Source organism: Meleagris gallopavo, chromosome 9 (assembly GCF_000146605.3).
Source record: "Meleagris gallopavo isolate NT-WF06-2002-E0010 breed Aviagen turkey brand Nicholas breeding stock chromosome 9, Turkey_5.1, whole genome shotgun sequence".
Classification (NCBI taxonomy): domain Eukaryota; kingdom Metazoa; phylum Chordata; class Aves; order Galliformes; family Phasianidae; genus Meleagris; species Meleagris gallopavo.
This window is the reverse complement of record NC_015019.2, coordinates 9,268,101-9,285,079: the sequence shown is the minus strand read 5'-3', so window position 1 is coordinate 9,285,079 and position 16,979 is coordinate 9,268,101. Positions and strand designations below refer to the sequence as shown.

At 43.1% G+C, this 16,979-nt stretch overlaps 1 protein-coding gene across 1 annotated transcript; it reads left to right on the top strand.

Annotated features, from left to right (window-relative positions):
• The first annotated feature begins 2,594 nt into the window (after positions 1–2,594).
• On the top strand, positions 2,595–15,170 carry LOC104912179 (transmembrane protein 182-like). Its single transcript, XM_010715257.2, has 5 exons — positions 2,595–2,850; positions 5,507–5,624; positions 7,193–7,291; positions 9,205–9,342; positions 14,322–15,170. Exons 1-5 carry the CDS (start codon positions 2,698–2,700, stop codon positions 14,549–14,551), a joined length of 738 nt encoding a protein of 245 aa, XP_010713559.1. The 5' UTR covers positions 2,595–2,697; the 3' UTR covers positions 14,552–15,170.
• Positions 15,171–16,979: the final 1,809 nt, after the last annotated feature.

Sequence of the window (16,979 nt, the reverse complement as noted above, 5' to 3'; positions counted from 1 at the left end):
TAAATCTGCCTTGCTCTCAGCCCTACAGAAAGAATTTGCATTCAGCATGTGGACTTTTTTTTTTTTTAACTTTTAACCAGAAAATCATGCTTGTGTTTATTTTATTTCATGACTGCTTAAGGTGATTATAACAGCTTAATCCTGGAAAGCGCTAGTAACTCATGAGAAGCAGGTGAGGCAAGCTGAGCTTTCTTCTCTCCTGACATCAAGCACTGGGGTATCCCCAGAAACACCAAGCATCTTTCAGCGTCTGGGCTTACGTGCTTCTTCCAAGAGAAATGTAGACGTGGATGGAGACAAACCAATGATTACGTTCTTAACGCAGAATTAAAGGGGCAAATGTCAATGCAAATATTTATTCCTCACAGTCCATACCAGGACTTCTCCAGAAATCCCAAAGCAAGCTGGAAAGGCAGCCACCATCTCACCTGTGTTCCCAGCCTTGCAGAGTGTGGTGTGGTGTGCATGGGTCTTGCCCATTAACAAGACTGTCTGATGCATTGTATAAAATATGAACAAATATTCTACAGAAGGAAACAAAAAAACAATTTCAACCTTCGAAACCAGAGTAGATCTGAACATTAAAACTAATAAAGATGCTTTTCCTGAAGAGCAAAGGTAGCACTTTTTCTATTAGCACAGTTCACAATACTAAAAAAAGAAAAAAAAAGAAAAAGGCAACATTCCTTTATAAGAATTTCAATTTCAATATTATCTACTGCTTTTCTGCAGGTGAGGAACATATCCACGGGGTTGAGCTGAGGAGAAAGAAACTCACTGGAGAGGCGTTCTGACCTTGCAAACTCCACAGCTGAAGAATTGGAAAATGTTTGGCTGGGCACAGAGCAGCCCATCAGGAGCCAGGGCTGGGCATGGTGATGCTCTGCTGCAGCCACACTACTGCTGCCAATGGGACTGAGAATTGCGCAGGACGCCTTCCAAATGGCAAACCACGCTAACGTGCAAATATGCATTAGCATAAATGCAGCACTGCCAAATACAGCTAGCTAAAAAGCACACACCTAAATGTGGAAGTGTGCCCCTTCTTTCTTTTTTTTTTTTTCTTTTTCTTTTTTTTTTTTTTTAATATGCAAGTGCCCACTTTGTGTTGTAATTCCATGTGGCTGCACTGTGATCTACAAGCAGTCCTCGCTGCTGGTATGTCATGCTGTGGTTTCATGGGGCACCCTCAGGCAGAACGTCCCCACTGATGGGCTCAGCTCTGACCTATGCATCACAAAAACAGAGGGCAACCGATTTTCTTGGCCACTCCAGACAGGTTTCACTGGTGTTCCATGTTTGTTAAATGGAAACCGATTGAAATTGCACTTATTGGAGATTAATTAGGTGATAGATATATTGCACTTTGTATTTAATTAACCGTTTTGTGTTCAATAGAAGGAGATCACTTTGCTGCAGTAGTTGTGTACCGCTAACCTGCTGTGACAGTGAGGAAGAGAGAACTGCTGTATTATTTAACAGCCACACCAGTCTGTGATGTTTAAGAAACAGCAATAAAGAAGGTATAATCACTTATTGTAATTTGAAGTCCGTTATACTCAGGTTCATCAGTCCGTGTGCACCGACAGTTGCTTGAAAGTGTGGTCAGAATTTCACCTGACTCTCTCCAGTTCCCTTGGCAGTGGGCAGCTTCTCTGCTATACCCATATGTGCACAGTTGCCTTCATTACACTGATTTAGAAATGAATTTGGCAATTTGGTTGAGGAAGTCAGCATTTTCCCCTATCCTCCTTTTAGGCTGGGTCATGGCTAAGGCTAAGGTCTGAAAATCGGCACTTGAATTTTCACTGTAGTTTAAATTTCCTCCCCTAGACTGCTGGCATGCCACAGGAATATAGTTATTGCCCTACAGAAATTGCAGTTTTCCTGGTCTGGCATCCTGTTGCTGGCAGTGATTTACAGCAGATGCTCCAGCAGCAGACAAAAGCATTAGGAGCCAAATGGCAACAGAATTCTGCACAGGGTTGTCCTCATGCCCGGTGAGACACTGGGAGGGGACTGAGTGCCATGTATCGCCTGCCTTTGTGCAGCGGTAGGGAGATCCCCATTCCAGGTGTGTAGGAAGGATGTGCAGGTGCAGGCAGCTGAGCTCTGTGCTCTGTGCCTTGCTGGATGCAGACATGCTGATGTAACTGTGTGTGTGCGGGATGATCGCATCGCTCCAAGAGCACCGGGGTTTTGAGAGGGTCACCAATATTTTAATGCACCGCTTGGACCCCTGGGGTTTGTGTGGGCTTTATTCTGCACGGTGCTTTGGCAGACACAACTGAAGATAGCGCAGGGCCATGGGCTCTGGAATGGTGATATCTGTGGGCTCAGGTTTGCTCGTCCCATGCACAGCATGCTTTAAGCTCTCTGGTTCACTGGGCTCGGCACCACGAGTGCCCATGACCCGTGCTCCCTGCTCACCGCGCTGAAGTGAGCAGCCATGTGTTTTTTTGGAAGCTGTCCTACTCTGTCTCAATAGCTGTTTGTCATGTTCCCTTAATGCCACAGCTGTTTGGCTACGCCAGGTCATCTGCTTTTATTAGTCCCTTTCCCGCCACCCCCTGAAACTCACACCAGCCGCCCGAAGATCCTTATCTGCGTCCCAGAATAGCACTTGTCTCCCTTCTCTTCCCTCAGTGACTGGGAAGCTGCAGTGTTTTCCCCTTTTTCCCCAAATTCTGCTGGGCCATGAAGGCTGGCGTTGCCGCCCTGACAGCGGGCATCCTGGGCAGCACGGCCATGCTGCTCTTCCTGCTCGCCTTCGGGACGGACTACTGGCTGCTGGCTGCGGACATGTGCGGGGTCATGGGGGACGGAAACAGCACCCACCAGTCCAGAGAGGTAAATCCACAACCAGGTTATTCTAGGAAAGAGACAGCTTTCATTTAAATAATTTGCTCTACAACTGTTGAAAAGCGGCACAGCTACCTTTAATTTAGGTGTTGGCAGCTTTAGCTCCATGGTGATATATATGCTTATTTAAAGTGACCTGTTAATGCAAAAAGTCATCCTGAGCTCCCTTGGATGCCCCATCTCTGGAGGTGCTCAGAGCCAGGTCGCATGGGCCTGATCCAATGGGTGGCAGCCAGGCCACAGAACGGGGTTGGGACTGGATGGGCTTTGAGGTTCCTTCAAACTCAAGCCATTCAATGATTCTGTGAGTGTTTTGACAGTAAAAATGTCTAGAAAACTTGAAAACAGTGCTTCTGTATTCTGGCAGATAGGAATGTTAGGGAATGAAAGGCAAAAATGTAAGAGCTTTACTTGTTGACAGCCTTTGCCTCAAAAAACAAAAGATATCTCCTGATATTTTTCTATTAAAAGATTTCTCCACCTCATTTGTTCGTTTAAAAGTAGTTCATATTTTAAAGTGTAGAGCTTGGCAAGCATTTAGATCTGAAGTGAGAGAGCTGTGTTACAGACAGCAAACAGGAGCGAGCAGCAGGTGCATGGCAGAGCCAGCAGTGGTTCCTGCCCATCTCACGTGAAGAGGTCTATTGTCAAATTAGGATTTGTGTAGGGTTTCTGTTAGCAAGAAAGATGATTTTTGAATGTTTCCTGTTTTTATGACAGGTGTTTTAGTGCTTAGTAGTCCTATCACATGTTTATAGATCCTTTTGAAAGTGTGCTGTGAGCTGAACTTGCTGCTGTCTGCAAGCCCAAGCAATCGAAGCCGGCTGCATTCCCGGAGCCATCCGCTCTTCTGAAGTATTTCTGAGCTGATCAATGCGTGGCTGCAATTAAAAAATGACAGGAGGTTTCTTGTTGCGTGCAGACTTTTTGTTACTCCAAAGTTCAATCCAATTAGGTTTGATGTTTTCTGGTATGGTGAGTCGCACTGGGTAAGCATCATGATGCCAGCAAGAAATGCTGTCATTTCAGAATCCCATTGTCAATTGTAGGGCACTGTTTGAGTCATGTTTCCAAACGACTTTTTCCACTACTACTACAGAAAAAAAAAATAAATAAAAGATAGATAAAACTGCCTGGCAAAAGACAGCGTCTTTTTTGTCTAAAGCAGTGCAATAGGATCTCATAGATCCTATAGAGCCACGGCCAGAGGAGTGCAGCTCTGGTTCCGTGCTTAGGAAATGAAAGTGTTAATTGTTTTGGATTTTGTTAGTGCTGCTGTCCTTTAGAGTGAAAGGCAGGGATGGCATGCAGCACGACACAGACACCTCAGAGGTGTCAGGAATGCTCTTGGCCACGTGTTGCTTTGCCGGTTGCTGAGGCAGGGTGATTCCAGTACCATTAGGAAGAAGTGGGCACTGCTCTTCTTCTTTCCTCTGAGCTGTTTTGTTTCTATTTCAGATGCTATTTCTATGATTCTTAGTTCAGGCACTGGTTGCCTACAGTGGGTTTTACCTTATCTGTCTTTTCCTAAACTAGCTAACTCTATCCCTGATGGACAAGAAGGGTTGTTATCTGCCATGCAGCAGTAAAATGTGCACCAAGTCTACAGCTAGGAAGCCAGTGGGGTCTGCATGACACCATTGCCATAGCTGGCATTTTATCGTGAAAATAAAAGGAGAATCAGAACTCTGAAAGTGGTCATAACTTGATCTATAAGGACTTCAAGGTGAGGGAGCATCTCCCAACACCTCCTTGCTGAGTCCCATCTCCCTTCCCCAGTGCACTGCTATTCCTCTGCAGAGCTTCTCCATCCTCTACAAAATAGAACTTCCTAACAGTTGTGTCTTCTTAACCAAACTGAGCGTGAGAAAGATAAAATGGATTTTGGATATGGTTTCAATAAGCTTTTCAGTAATTAGTTTATGACTCAGCACTGCAATATTCCCCCTTCTGGAAAGACCTAGACCTTGCATTCGCAGTCTGGTCTGTGGTTTGCAGTTAGACCAAAAAAAAGAACATTTGTCAGCATCCTCAACTGGGCCATGGGAAAACTGGTGGAGTCAAAGAGTAATTCCCATCTGACATCAGGTTATCATAACCTCTGCAGGTTCAGCAGTAGGAAGAAAACAGGAAACTTTTGGGATGGTGAGCAGGGTTGGGTGTGAGTGACAGCACTGGGCTGCCTTCTGGGGTCAGGTGAGACCTTGCATGGATCCTGCAGTGTGTGAGGGCATTTGACCTGTTGTGTTGGTCACCTCTGAAATTGTTTACTTGGTAATTCCACCTGCTTCCAACTGGTTACAATGGCAGTAGTGCTTCTTTAGGGAAATTGTTTAAGAAGTGGTATCCTTGGCATACCTTTCCAGCTCTGGCAATCAGTGCTTTAATGTCTTTGGAGTGAGGAGAAAATTGTCTGTGAGGATCTGCAGGATCCTTTTTATCAGGATAGCTGTGATAATAGAAATTATTTCAAGGGACTAAAATATTTGTTTTGTAGCTGTGATACGGCAGAAAATCGAGGGCATCAGCTGTCCCTTGACCCCTCCAAAACCAGCTTAAACAGCAGCAATGAACGCACAACCATCCGAGCTAAACACACGTGCTGTGACTAACCTGACATCAGTTTTTCCTTCACTCCCCACAGGCTGACACGCTGGCAGAGGCTGGGACACAGATCCTCACTTTCCATCATGAGGGCTTCTTCTGGCGGTGCTGGTTCTTCGGCGAGGGTCAGTCCACGACCATCTGGACCTTCTGGTACAGTGAGTACCCAGCCATGCTGTGCCTCTTGGTGCTGCAGCCAACCTGATGCCTCTGCATTGTGTTTTGTTCCACTTTTTTTTTTTTTTCTTCATTCTCATAATCTCTCCAAAAACAGCTAACGTGGGGCACTCTTCATGGGTTCTTCTTTTGGACTTGCATTTTGCTCTCATTGGGCACCATCACATAGGAACACCATGGTGCCAATTAAAATATCATCCATGAAGATCATCCACCAGCAGGGTTGACTTTGCTCCCATGCACCATGATATTTGTATCCAGCTAAGGTGCGATGAATTTGAACCCATGCTCACCTTGTCCTTAGCACTGCTCTTCAATTCCTGTTTTTCACAGAAAATTGGTTTTACCCCCACCAGGTCAGGCTGCCCAGGGCCCCATCCAACCACGAGCACCTTCAGGTGCTCCCCTTTTGGTTGAGCATTCCCCCTCCCACTATTTTCAAGCCAGAAGAAGTCAGGAAACACCCAGGAGTGGGCAGGGGTAGCCCATACAGAGCCAGAACCAAGTGGGTCTGTGCTCCTGGGCACATGAGACCTTTGCTTTCAGATTTTGCCTGTTTTGCTTTTTAAGGTCATGGAAGTCACAAGCGTGAGGATTTCACTGCAAAGAAGCAGAGTGATGCAAAATCATTCTTTTCTGAAAGCACATTCATGTTTAAGAAAAAATCGAAGAAGGTGAAATATATTCAGAGGCAAAAAAAAAAAAAAAAAAATTAAGGTCTGCCAAGGTTTTCAACATTGCAAAGGCCCTGACCCTCTGCACGATCTGCTCAGAGATGCTTACGGGCTCATGGAGCAGCAGGATAACCCTACTGAGGGATCTGGCTGAAAATAATGCAGGTTCCCACAATCTGTTTATTCCCCAGTGGTTAAAATTTCAGATGGCTTTGCTGTCCCTCAGACCCTGACCTCTGTTTTCTGTGAACTGTTACTGCCACTGTTCAGTAGAACAGAGCAGAGTTTTTCACATGGAATTTTTTTGATGAAAAAGACTGGAGAGAGGGAGCTTGCTATCTAATATTATACAGGAATACATTATACAATACAATGTTACCTGAAGTAAAATGACTCTTTCTGATAGCTGGCAAATTTTTATTACTTCTTTAGGTATTTATTATAATAGGATTGATCATGGCAAATTAATTTGCTGCTCTCATGGATGTAATAATTAATTCAATAGGTATTCCATAGTCAATTTAGCATGAACTAATGTCCACCTATTATAAAGTGTTCCTTTGAGCTGGGGAACATATTTAAATAAGTGTCCAATCATTAATTAATTCATTTAACATTCATTCTATTACTGTTAATCACGATAAGTCTCAGTGGTATTAATATTGATGGGGCACATCCACTCTAATTGTGCTTTCCTTTCTTACCAACCGAAGAAAGGAAAGGTACCCTGGCTCTGGTACCCAAGCCCCTTCTCCCCTTGCACGTGGTTTCTGGAGCAAAACAGCAATGGGAATACTGATGTCAGTTTGCCATCTGAACTATGTAACTATGGTTTTGCACAAAATTAAAGCAAATCTTTCGTTGTTCTTTTGCAGCCAGCCAAGCGCACCCCAAGCACTGCATGCACGGCTACCTGTTCCCCATGCCCATTGTCCTGGGGCCCTTCCCACATCCCTCATATGACACGACTGCAGGTGAGTCACTTCCCAGCTCCATTTTCAAGCCGTGGGGCCAGGAAGCATGTTGTGTGCTATGTGTGTCCTATTGCCAATCCTCATGGCCAAGCATGACCAGGGAAGCTCCTTGCAAAGTGGCCTCAAGTGGCTTCCTGGGAGAGCGCCAGCATTGATTTGTTGCGAGACAAAATAAACAAACACTGGAAAATCAGTTAAAGACCAAATTGTCAGAAGATCCATCGCACTTATTTTTAATACCTCGAATGCGACACAGTTGGAAAGCTTTCCTTTCAACTGGTTCTCTTTTTATTTATGTTTCTCTGTATTTTCAGAGTTCTTTAATGAATCAGCTGCTGCTAGGAATTTTAATTTGCTAAATTGGTGGCAGCAGCTAGAATTAATTCCATGATCTTTTTGGAAATGAATTGATTTCTTTAAATAGTGTGCATCACTCTGCGTTGCCTCTGGGGATTCAGGGCAGGCATACTGCACAAACAAACATCTTGACCTTTTCCTTAGCCTTTAGCAGTACCTTTTTTTTATTTTTTATACTTTTTTTTTACGAGAAATTAATTAAAAAAAAAATATTTGTCAGTAGGAGCATGTGAGAGAGAGCATCTCACTCCTTTTGCTGTGTCGGATCCCTGCCTCAGGGAGCAAGCTGAAATGTGAAATAGATGGCAGAAAGAGAAGCCCATTGTGGGCTGTGTATGGCAGGCACATGGGCAAATGTTGGCTTATTTTTCTGCTTAGGAGGGAGTGGTACAACTCCAGTTTTTGAATGATCTCAATGGTAAACACAGGGATTTTTCTGTGCTAAATAAAGGGCCCTTCAGCCATCTGTCGCTGCCCATCAGCCTGTGCTACGCAGCCTCTGCAGCTGCCTCCAAAATGCCTTTTGGGGACTGCCCCGGTGCTGAGGCTGCTGCGGTCCTGCTGCTGAACTGGTCCTGATGAGCTCATCCCTGGGGAGATGGGGACATGTTGGCACAAGATGAGGACGTGACGGCATGGACATGGGGACATGTCGGTATGGAGGTGGGGACATCTCAGCACCCTCATTCAGGGAATTGGGATCTGCACCAACCGCGCTGCCAAGCAATGGGCAATCAGCATGGAGCAGGCTTTTCTGACGTACACTTTTATTTTATTCCCAGCCAGTCCATACTCAGATGCAAATTATGACAAAACAGGAGGCCATCCAAGAAGTGGGTCCTCCAGCTATTACCTGCGCCAGAGATAATTCTGCCTTATCTGCATCCTCTTAGGCTCCCTGAGAGAAATGGGTGACGGGAGGTTAAACATTAAAATGAATTCTGTGGTTTTGGAGAGTTCAAGATACTTATCTCTCCCTAAGTGGCTCTCCTGACAAAATGGCTTAAAATGAGCAAAACGCATCTTCTCTGTATCATTTTTCTTTCAAGTGTGAGTCATTTCAGCATTGCTGTTTTTGCTGATGCTCAGCTCAAATCTCTCTAACTCATGCTTCTGAGCAACAAAAGGCAATGGGAGCAGTGGGAGTTGGTGGTCTGAGCAGACCAGATAAACTGGGGGAAATGGGAAAAGGTTTGGAGAGTTTGTACCTGAAGACCCCTCACTGCCCACACCTGGGGCTGTCCTCCCTTCTCACATACTCTCTGGTGGTTTCCTTGCAAACACTTTCAGCCCCATATTCTCATTCCAATCTTAGTGCTAGGTCGTGACACACAGCCTGAACTTGCATTCTGCACCCAGACAACAACATACTGGCTACAGCTCTGCTCAACACCAGCAGCAGCTCCCTGTTGGAGAAACTGTTCGTGACCCCAGTGCTCACCATCATTTTGTTGCCCAAGCTGGCACTGATGCAGGAGTTCCACGTAGCCTTCTAAAAGCCCATCTGAGCTTCCCTTCCTTTTCCTCCGACTCTCTTCTTTTTGGCTTTCATGCAGTGTACAGAGGCTTCTGGACGGCGTTCATCATACTGGCCGTGGCTGCTGGCCTGGTGGGAGGACTGCTGCTGGTGTGTGGTGTGCCCTTTGTCAGTGCCAGGTCCTACAAAGTGAGCGGTGGGTTCCTGATAGCCTCCGGTAAGCCAACAGTGGTAATCAGACACACGGGACAGAAAAAGAGTGTGCACAGCCCACTGCATGCAAGGGAATGGGGTGGTACCCAGTGATGGGGAGGCACACAGTGATGGGTGGCAAACAGTGATGCGGTGGTCTCTAGGGATGCTGGGGAGGGATTGGTTTTCTGATGGGAGCAGTGGTGAATTGGAATAAATGTTCCCCTTTCCCAGGTGAAAATAAACTTCTACACTGAGCCAAGCTTTAGGAACATAGTTCTTAGTGCTAAGGAGCCTGGGAATTGGGAAACATACTATTTTTCTTCTACAGCCTTGTATGATATCCAGAGCCTTTTTATTTTAGTAATGTCTGTAGTTGCATTTATCGTAGGCAGTGATCAGCCACACTCTTTTCTGCCAGCGTGCCTTCGTATTTGAGCCTCTTCTGTCCTTGATCTGCTAGAACCTGGAGAACCACCATGCAATGAAAGGCATACCCAGCAATTCAAAACTGGAGGGCTGGTTTTTAATAAAATCTGTAAAGATAAAGCAGTGTCACAGCAGGAAAATGAATTAAAAATAGGCATTGATTCATTATCCCCACTAGCATTACAAATTAGTCCACTGAATTATCACTTGGGCCTTTTCTGTATTTGAGAGGGAATAACTGGAGAAGTACTTGATTTATAACTGTGACTCAAACTTGGAAAAAAGCTTTTTTTTTTCCCCCCCACAATGCAAGCAGTTAAAGGTTGGAGCTCTGATGAGTCCTGCCAAGTGAATAACTTTGTAATGAACTCAAGCCTTCCTCTGAAATTAATTTTGCTTAATTATGGGCCCTGCACCAGGTTCTGATTCCTCAAGCACTGAATGAATCAATCACAAGCTAGCATCTTTTCTCTCATTTTGGGCTTTTTGTGTGCTTAAGTTTTTTGGACTCAAAAACATTCATGAAAATGACTTAACAAGAGAAGTCCCAAAATGAAGTTTGGAAGAACTCCACCCACATTCCCCTTGTTATCCCCTTATTATCTTTTACTTTTTTTCCCTCCTGTTATTTAGCTTTTCGTTTCACAGGCTCTCCCCCAGTCTCCATCTTCTCCAGATGTACTAATAATTAACCACGTGATTCCACCTGAGATGGTTGTTAACATGAAGCTAGATCACATCTATCTATTTGACTAAAAAATCTGGGAGGCACTAAATCAATGTGGCCCTACCTGCCTCTGCTAATTTGCTTTGCATTTTGTCCAATTTTCCATTTGCCTCTGGGTCTTCAGTTATTGAAGTAAGCCCAGCAAGCCTGTGGGTATCTGCTTATCTCTCTCTTATACAGTTTAATAAATGCTCAGTTGGGTTTAATTTTTTTTCTAAAGGTAAATTTTATGTGGTTGTACACATAGAAATTTCATTTGGGAATGCAAGATATCTTGTTCTCAGACCTTCATTAGGTGCCAGTGCCTTCTGGTGATCAGTGCTGGCAATCTGATGTGTGCATGAGCTGAAGTGGCTGAGATAGGGCTCAAGCACCCAAATCCTCCGCATGGTCTAAGTGAAACCTAGAAGAATGCAATATCTTTTCAGGAGAGCTTGCTTAGAGTTTCAGCTGATTATTGTAATTTTTTTTTTTTGGTTACTGAACTCAAGCTTATCAATCCTGCTTGAAAATAATGTCCAAGTGGATGCAGGATGCACCTCTCATTATTTCCTCATCACTCCTTCTAAAAACTGTCAGGTGACAATACATTTAACTAGCATCACAGTGACATTAGGCAAACGCTGCATTGCATCTGTATTGAAATTCCTGGGTTGTGTTCCCTTGTGCTCCTTGGTTTCCTTTGGGTGTTTTAGCAGCCATGCTTATAAGTGAGAATAGGCTTCACCAGCCTTGGGGCAGCTCAGCTGCTGGAGGGAGGAATTGTTCTGCTGCGTCCTGGGTGATGCTAAGGAATACAAACAGGATCTCATTACCAGCTCCCCTGGAAAGGTAGAAATACCAGTAAATATGCAATCCATGCTTCTTCCAGCCACTGTGGTCCCCATGCTGGTTCTACAGCACACCTGGCCCCCAATCATTTCAGCAGGTCTCAGGCTCTACATGAGCAGCAGAAACTGATGGATGGGGAAAGGCAGCTGAAGGTCATTCCTCCATTCCCTTATTATGAACATCTCAAAGAGGCAAATGAGTTGCTGATTGTCAAAGTTAATTTTTCTCACAATTAGAAGATTACATGCAAGTTCAGGTGCTTCCACGGAATAAGAGTTGAAGACTGAGTTCATTCACCTGTCCCTACTCTTAAGGGCTATAAAGGTATCACAAGGATAAGTGAGAGAAAGCAGAAGGCAGACTTCCATTCACCCACCAGTAGGATGCAGCTCTCCCAGGCTCAGGTGGCTTGTAATTAGTCCTGGATGGAGGAGAAAGATTGAATGCCCCACTCCAGTCTGCCTGCAATTTGCCCTTTCCTGCAAGGTGCTACTGACCTCATCAGCTGGAGACTGAGTTTTGCAGTTAATTTTTTCTGTACTTGCCTAATGAACGGAGTCAAAGAGGCATGCTGGGTTTGCTGCTTCACAGAGTGGTACTGGAAAAAAAGGTTTCTTTCAGTTTGCTGACTAAGACACCAAGAAATAACTTCCTGCATATAGGAAGCCATTAGGGGCAAGTGCGAAATGAAGATGTCTTTCTGCTACAGCTGCTACAAAAAGCATCTGAAGGTGGTGGCTTTTGGTTTCCTTTTCTCACTGTGGAGACTATATAAATCCCAGGGACTCCTTGCAACTCCAGAGTGATTATTCTAGGAAAGAAATCATTTTGCATTTTCTTGTCTTAATGTTCTGAATTTTGGTGCCAAGTCTGTGGCTCTACCATCACCTTCACCACCTGTTTAATGAGAAAACAATGACATTCTTTGAAGATTCCCCAGGATCTGCAGAGGGGCAGGTAGGCTTTGGTCTGCCCAGAAAATGAAAATGAGCCTCAGATAATCTGGTTTGCCCAGGAATAAAACAGCAACAACAACAACAACAACAAAATGTTACTTAAAGAAAAACAGAAAATTCTGGGGAAAAAAAACCCACTACCATACCCGTGTCCTCTGTCCCTCTGGGACTACTTTTTTTGTGTGTGTGTGTGTCTCTTACAGTAGGTATTATAAGTTAATGAAATATAAATTGATCTTTAAAAGAGCACTTTTCAAGGTTCAGTTGCTATCTAATTAATTTAATTTTAAATTACATCAGTAATAAAGGCTTAATTGCCTTCTTATCAATATATTGTATTTTGTAAAGAACATGTGACTATTTAAGCATTCAATCATTTTCTTAAAGTAGAATAATTGGTATTTTAAACATACAACTATCATATTAAGTGTAAAATATTTATTTGTGCATGTAATTTCAAGTGGTATCACAATCTCAATGAACATGCAAATGTTACACCAGCTGCTGTTTAACTCCTAGCCTGCCTTTGCAGTGCCCATGAGGACTTGTCTATGGGAGGGAGAACGGTCTGAGATAGCAGAGTGTGGTGATGTGAAGTGTGTTGATACGGTTACACAAATTTTTGATTTTTAAGATTCAATTCCCAGTTCTAGGGCATAGGAGGCAGTTTAATAAATACGACAGCTTAGGATGAGTAGCTTCAACTTCTATACTACCCCTAGTGAGGGTTGAGGAATGTTTTGGACTCTCATTCTAGGCTACAAGATGTGAAACAGGGTGTTATAGCAACAATATGTGCTTACATCACTATGAGCAGAAAGACAGCCCAACACTGCTGTGTGTCCTCCGAGCAAAGTTTCACTGAGCTCCATTGCTATGCAGATAGATCACTGTCAAGCCATATCCACAGCCTATGCATAGCATGGAAGCTGGATTTTCTAGTGCATAAGCTGCTGGGGGGAATAATTAAATATAGTACAAGCTACCTTTAGTTTAAAAATTGTAAGGGGAGGAATGAAATCCTGCAGAACACATCCACAGAACTGTGCAATGATTTGTCAACTGTATTAATTTCCAACTGTTCACTTCTATTATGAAAATACCATCATCTGTGATGTATTTCTTCCATATATATATGCACGTGTGTGTCTGTCTATATGTTATATGGCACTGTTTAAAAATGGCAAGCTTCTAGCTGTGAAGTGGTGAGATATTACTGATGTAGCTTCAGATCTGTCATCACACCATCACCATTTAATGTTAATATATGTTGACTTTTAAATGCATTGTATATATTCTTTAATGCAATGAAGCATTGTAATGCAGTGTAATTATGCAAAGTAACATTGGGACCACACTGTTTTTTTGTTGTCTGCTTCATGCAGATCCTCATCACTATGAGTTATGGGGTGCTGCAATCAGAATAGCAAAATGAGGTACCTGCCCTCCACGTGCTTTTCAGACATGAGAGGGCTGACCTTCAAGGCCTTCTATGGGGATATATACAAAAATAAAAGGCACTGGGGCTGATGGGTGAGCTGCTGAGGGAGATTTTGACTTTGAGGCCTGGAGTGCCCTCAGCCCTTTACCACCTGGCTTGTGGAGGGTCTCACATGCTAATGCTGGGTCATAAAAAGACTCCATGGCCTCCGGAATGAGCTGTTTGACTTTGCTATTGAGTTACTCACCTGAGGCTGATGTATCGTGGCCATTAGGACATGAAGGGGCACTTCTGTGAGCTGGGGCAACCAGCCAAAGTCTGTGGGGCTCTGCTTGCAGTAGGTTCAGCAACAGGAAGTGCTTGCTACCAGTAGGACCAGTCCACAGGTCTTGGTATTTCTGCTGGAAATAGGATCTGATATTTGGAAGAGCATCTCTTTCCTCTCTTTTCCTCTTTTCCTGCCTCCTTTGTCAGGGAAAATCTGACAAATGTCACCATTCTGCAACACTAGCCTGAAAAAATAAATGGGAACCTGTTGCAATTTTTTCTCACTTTTAACCTTTCTGTATTTCATACGCTGGCTGTAATTGGAGAATAACCACCTTTGTCTCTCTTCTCAGGAAGTTTATTTCTCCTGCTCCTTTTCCTCTTTGTGCTGTGGAAGGAGTTTGTGGCCGATTTCCAAAAGTACATCCTCCTGGAGAGGAGCGAGGTGTGCCTGGAGGAGGCTCCCGTACACGTGTTCTATGGCTGGTCCTTCTTCCTTGCTGCCGCCGGCGTGCCCTTGTCGCTGCTCTCTGGGCTCCTCTTCTTCCTGATCGGCAGAGAAATGACAGAGTCACTTGAGTAAGAAAAGGTGCCGAGAAACTCTTGGAGAAAATTGTTGATGCTCCTTGTAATGAAACATACCCAAGTTTTGAAGATTATGTCGTTTTTCGTAGCTGTAACTTTTGGCGTAGGTGCATGACTGAAGTCAGTGTTATGTGGAGGCAGGGGTGGAGCACTTAGCATGCAAACACTCTTAGTCCTGTAGGCATCTCTCTGGACTGTGCCGCAGTTTCAGGTGGGAGGACCAGCCTTCGCTGTGGCCGGCAGCCACCATGGCTCGCCGCTGCCAGCGCGGCCCCATCCATGTTCAGCAGCACTGGAGGTTCCCAGCATTCCCAGCATCCTCGTTTCCTCTAAGAGGCAATCGAATGTGGCTGTGGGGGTGTATGCTCTGACATCTTCTTCTGAGAAGCAATTAAGGATGATTTTTTTTAGCATGCTCTAATTGACGTCAAAGGACAACCATTTTAATGGAATGTCTGGAAACATGAGAGTTTTTTTTTTCATTAAAAGCCCCGATTCTGAAGATACAAATGTACCTGTGCCTAACCTAACTCGTAATAATGACTAAACCAATTTCTGTGGTATGCAACATGAGATGTATTAATTAGTATTCCTTTAAAGCACTGTGCTACAATGCATTTAAGATTTTCCCTGAACAGAGAATCGTGGAAATTTGCAATCCAAAACTGAAAATTGGAGCTGAGGGAAAGAAAATGGGAGCAATGATGCTATGATTTTTTTTTGTTTGTTTGTTTTTATGGTAGAGTCTGTCAGCCAGCTCAGCATGGGACCCTGTTGTATTCCACCTAGCATAAGAGCCAGCTCTGAAAAGACTTATTATATACAATTTATATATTTTTTAATTCTTGCAATTGCTCAAGTGTACATTGTCTGACAGGTTAAAGTGGTCCCACTAAGAGTAATGCATACTAATGCTATACAAAACGATCTAAATTCAGGAGGTGATGTCATTTATCCTGTGTACGTGAAGGTTTGTAGACACTTGAGAAATGACAAAGAGTTCATCTTGTGTTTTTCAGTCAAGATCTTGCTACTTTGAAGTAGTTTGTTGGGCCCTTGCTTGCTGAATTCATCTGCATAAATTTTAAATTAAACTTACTAAAAATACATGCTTTTCTATGGATGTCAAAGTTTATGGTAAACATATATTTCCAAAGCTTTATGTCATACTACTGACTCAGTATATTTAATTAATAATGTAATGTAAACCTCTTCTAGAAAGCAGCGAAGACGCTTGGCAGTATAAAAATGTTTGTTAATGCTCTTCCTAAAATATTATTCAAGTCTGGCATTTCTTTCCTTTTGGAGTTCTAATTACTCTTTTACAAGACTCGTGGCATACACAGAGTGAGAAATCGTAATTCCCACATGTAAAGATTAGTTCTTTCGTATGAATAGCAGGCTTGTTCTATGGTTCTTCAGTAAAACTCACATTAATTTCCATTAAGGGGAATTTCGTTTGACTAGAATTGTTGTATACAGGTGAAAGTCATGCATTTTTTCCCCAGTGACTAGATGCTTCATGACATTACAAACACACTGATATTTCAGTGTTTTAGCTGGCATTTTTAAACTGTTGTTTTTTTTAATTTTCTCTCTCTTTGGGTTATGCCTGTGCCCCATCAGTTCTTCAAGTCATAATTTCTCACTATAAAGTCTCTTTGAATAATTTTTGTCATGTAATTATCTATTCAGTGTAGAGATGAACACTTACGGTCACAAAGAATAAAAGTATATAACCCAGGAGCAGAAGAGGTCAAGATTTACAGTCACTTGCCTTTCACTGATCCCATAAAACAATCCAAGCATGCAGAAATGATGATCCCATAAGAGACACCAGGGCAGAAGTATGAGAATGCAGCAAGAAATCCATCAGACTTATTGATATCTGTGAAGCTGAAGATCCCTGAAGTTGTGAATACAGAAGTGAGTTTTATATTACAGAATGAAATATTTATTAACTTTCTCCATCTGTTCTTTAAAAAATTTAGTTTAATGTCATCAAGGCATTTATGGAATACATTTAGCTTAATCATGCATTCATGCCTTAGGGAGTAAGCCATCCCTGGAGACTTGCTCCTTCTGGATCAGCTCTAGAACAAGCAATAGTTTAAAACTCATTCTTTTCGAAATCATGACTTTGAATCATTCTTGAATGGAGAGTGTATTTTTTGTTGTTGTTTTTAAACTCTAATATTGAGCAGATTCTAATAATCACAACAGTAAGGATATAGCAAGTGATATTATAGACTGGCACAATTAAATTAACTAGCACCTATAATAAAATGCAACATCTGTAGTCAGCACAAGATTGAACACATGTTGGTGGACTAAAAAGTTTTTTGGCCTCGTGTTTTTCTTGTGGCAAGTATGCCTTATACAGACAAAATTTTGTGTGAGAATCATTATTTCTGGAGGAGAAGCTT

Bases quoted from the DNA above. Each gene is read 5' to 3' on its own strand.
- LOC104912179 (XM_010715257.2), top strand. From the start codon at position 2,698: ATGAAGGCTGGCGTTGCCGCCCTGACAGCGGGCATCCTGGGCAGCACG. The intron at 5,625-7,192 runs GTGAGTACCCAG...GTTCTTTTGCAG, and splicing joins CATCTGGACCTTCTGGTACA to CCAGCCAAGCGCACCCCAAG. The intron at 7,292-9,204 runs GTGAGTCACTTC...GCTTTCATGCAG, and splicing joins CTCATATGACACGACTGCAG to TGTACAGAGGCTTCTGGACG.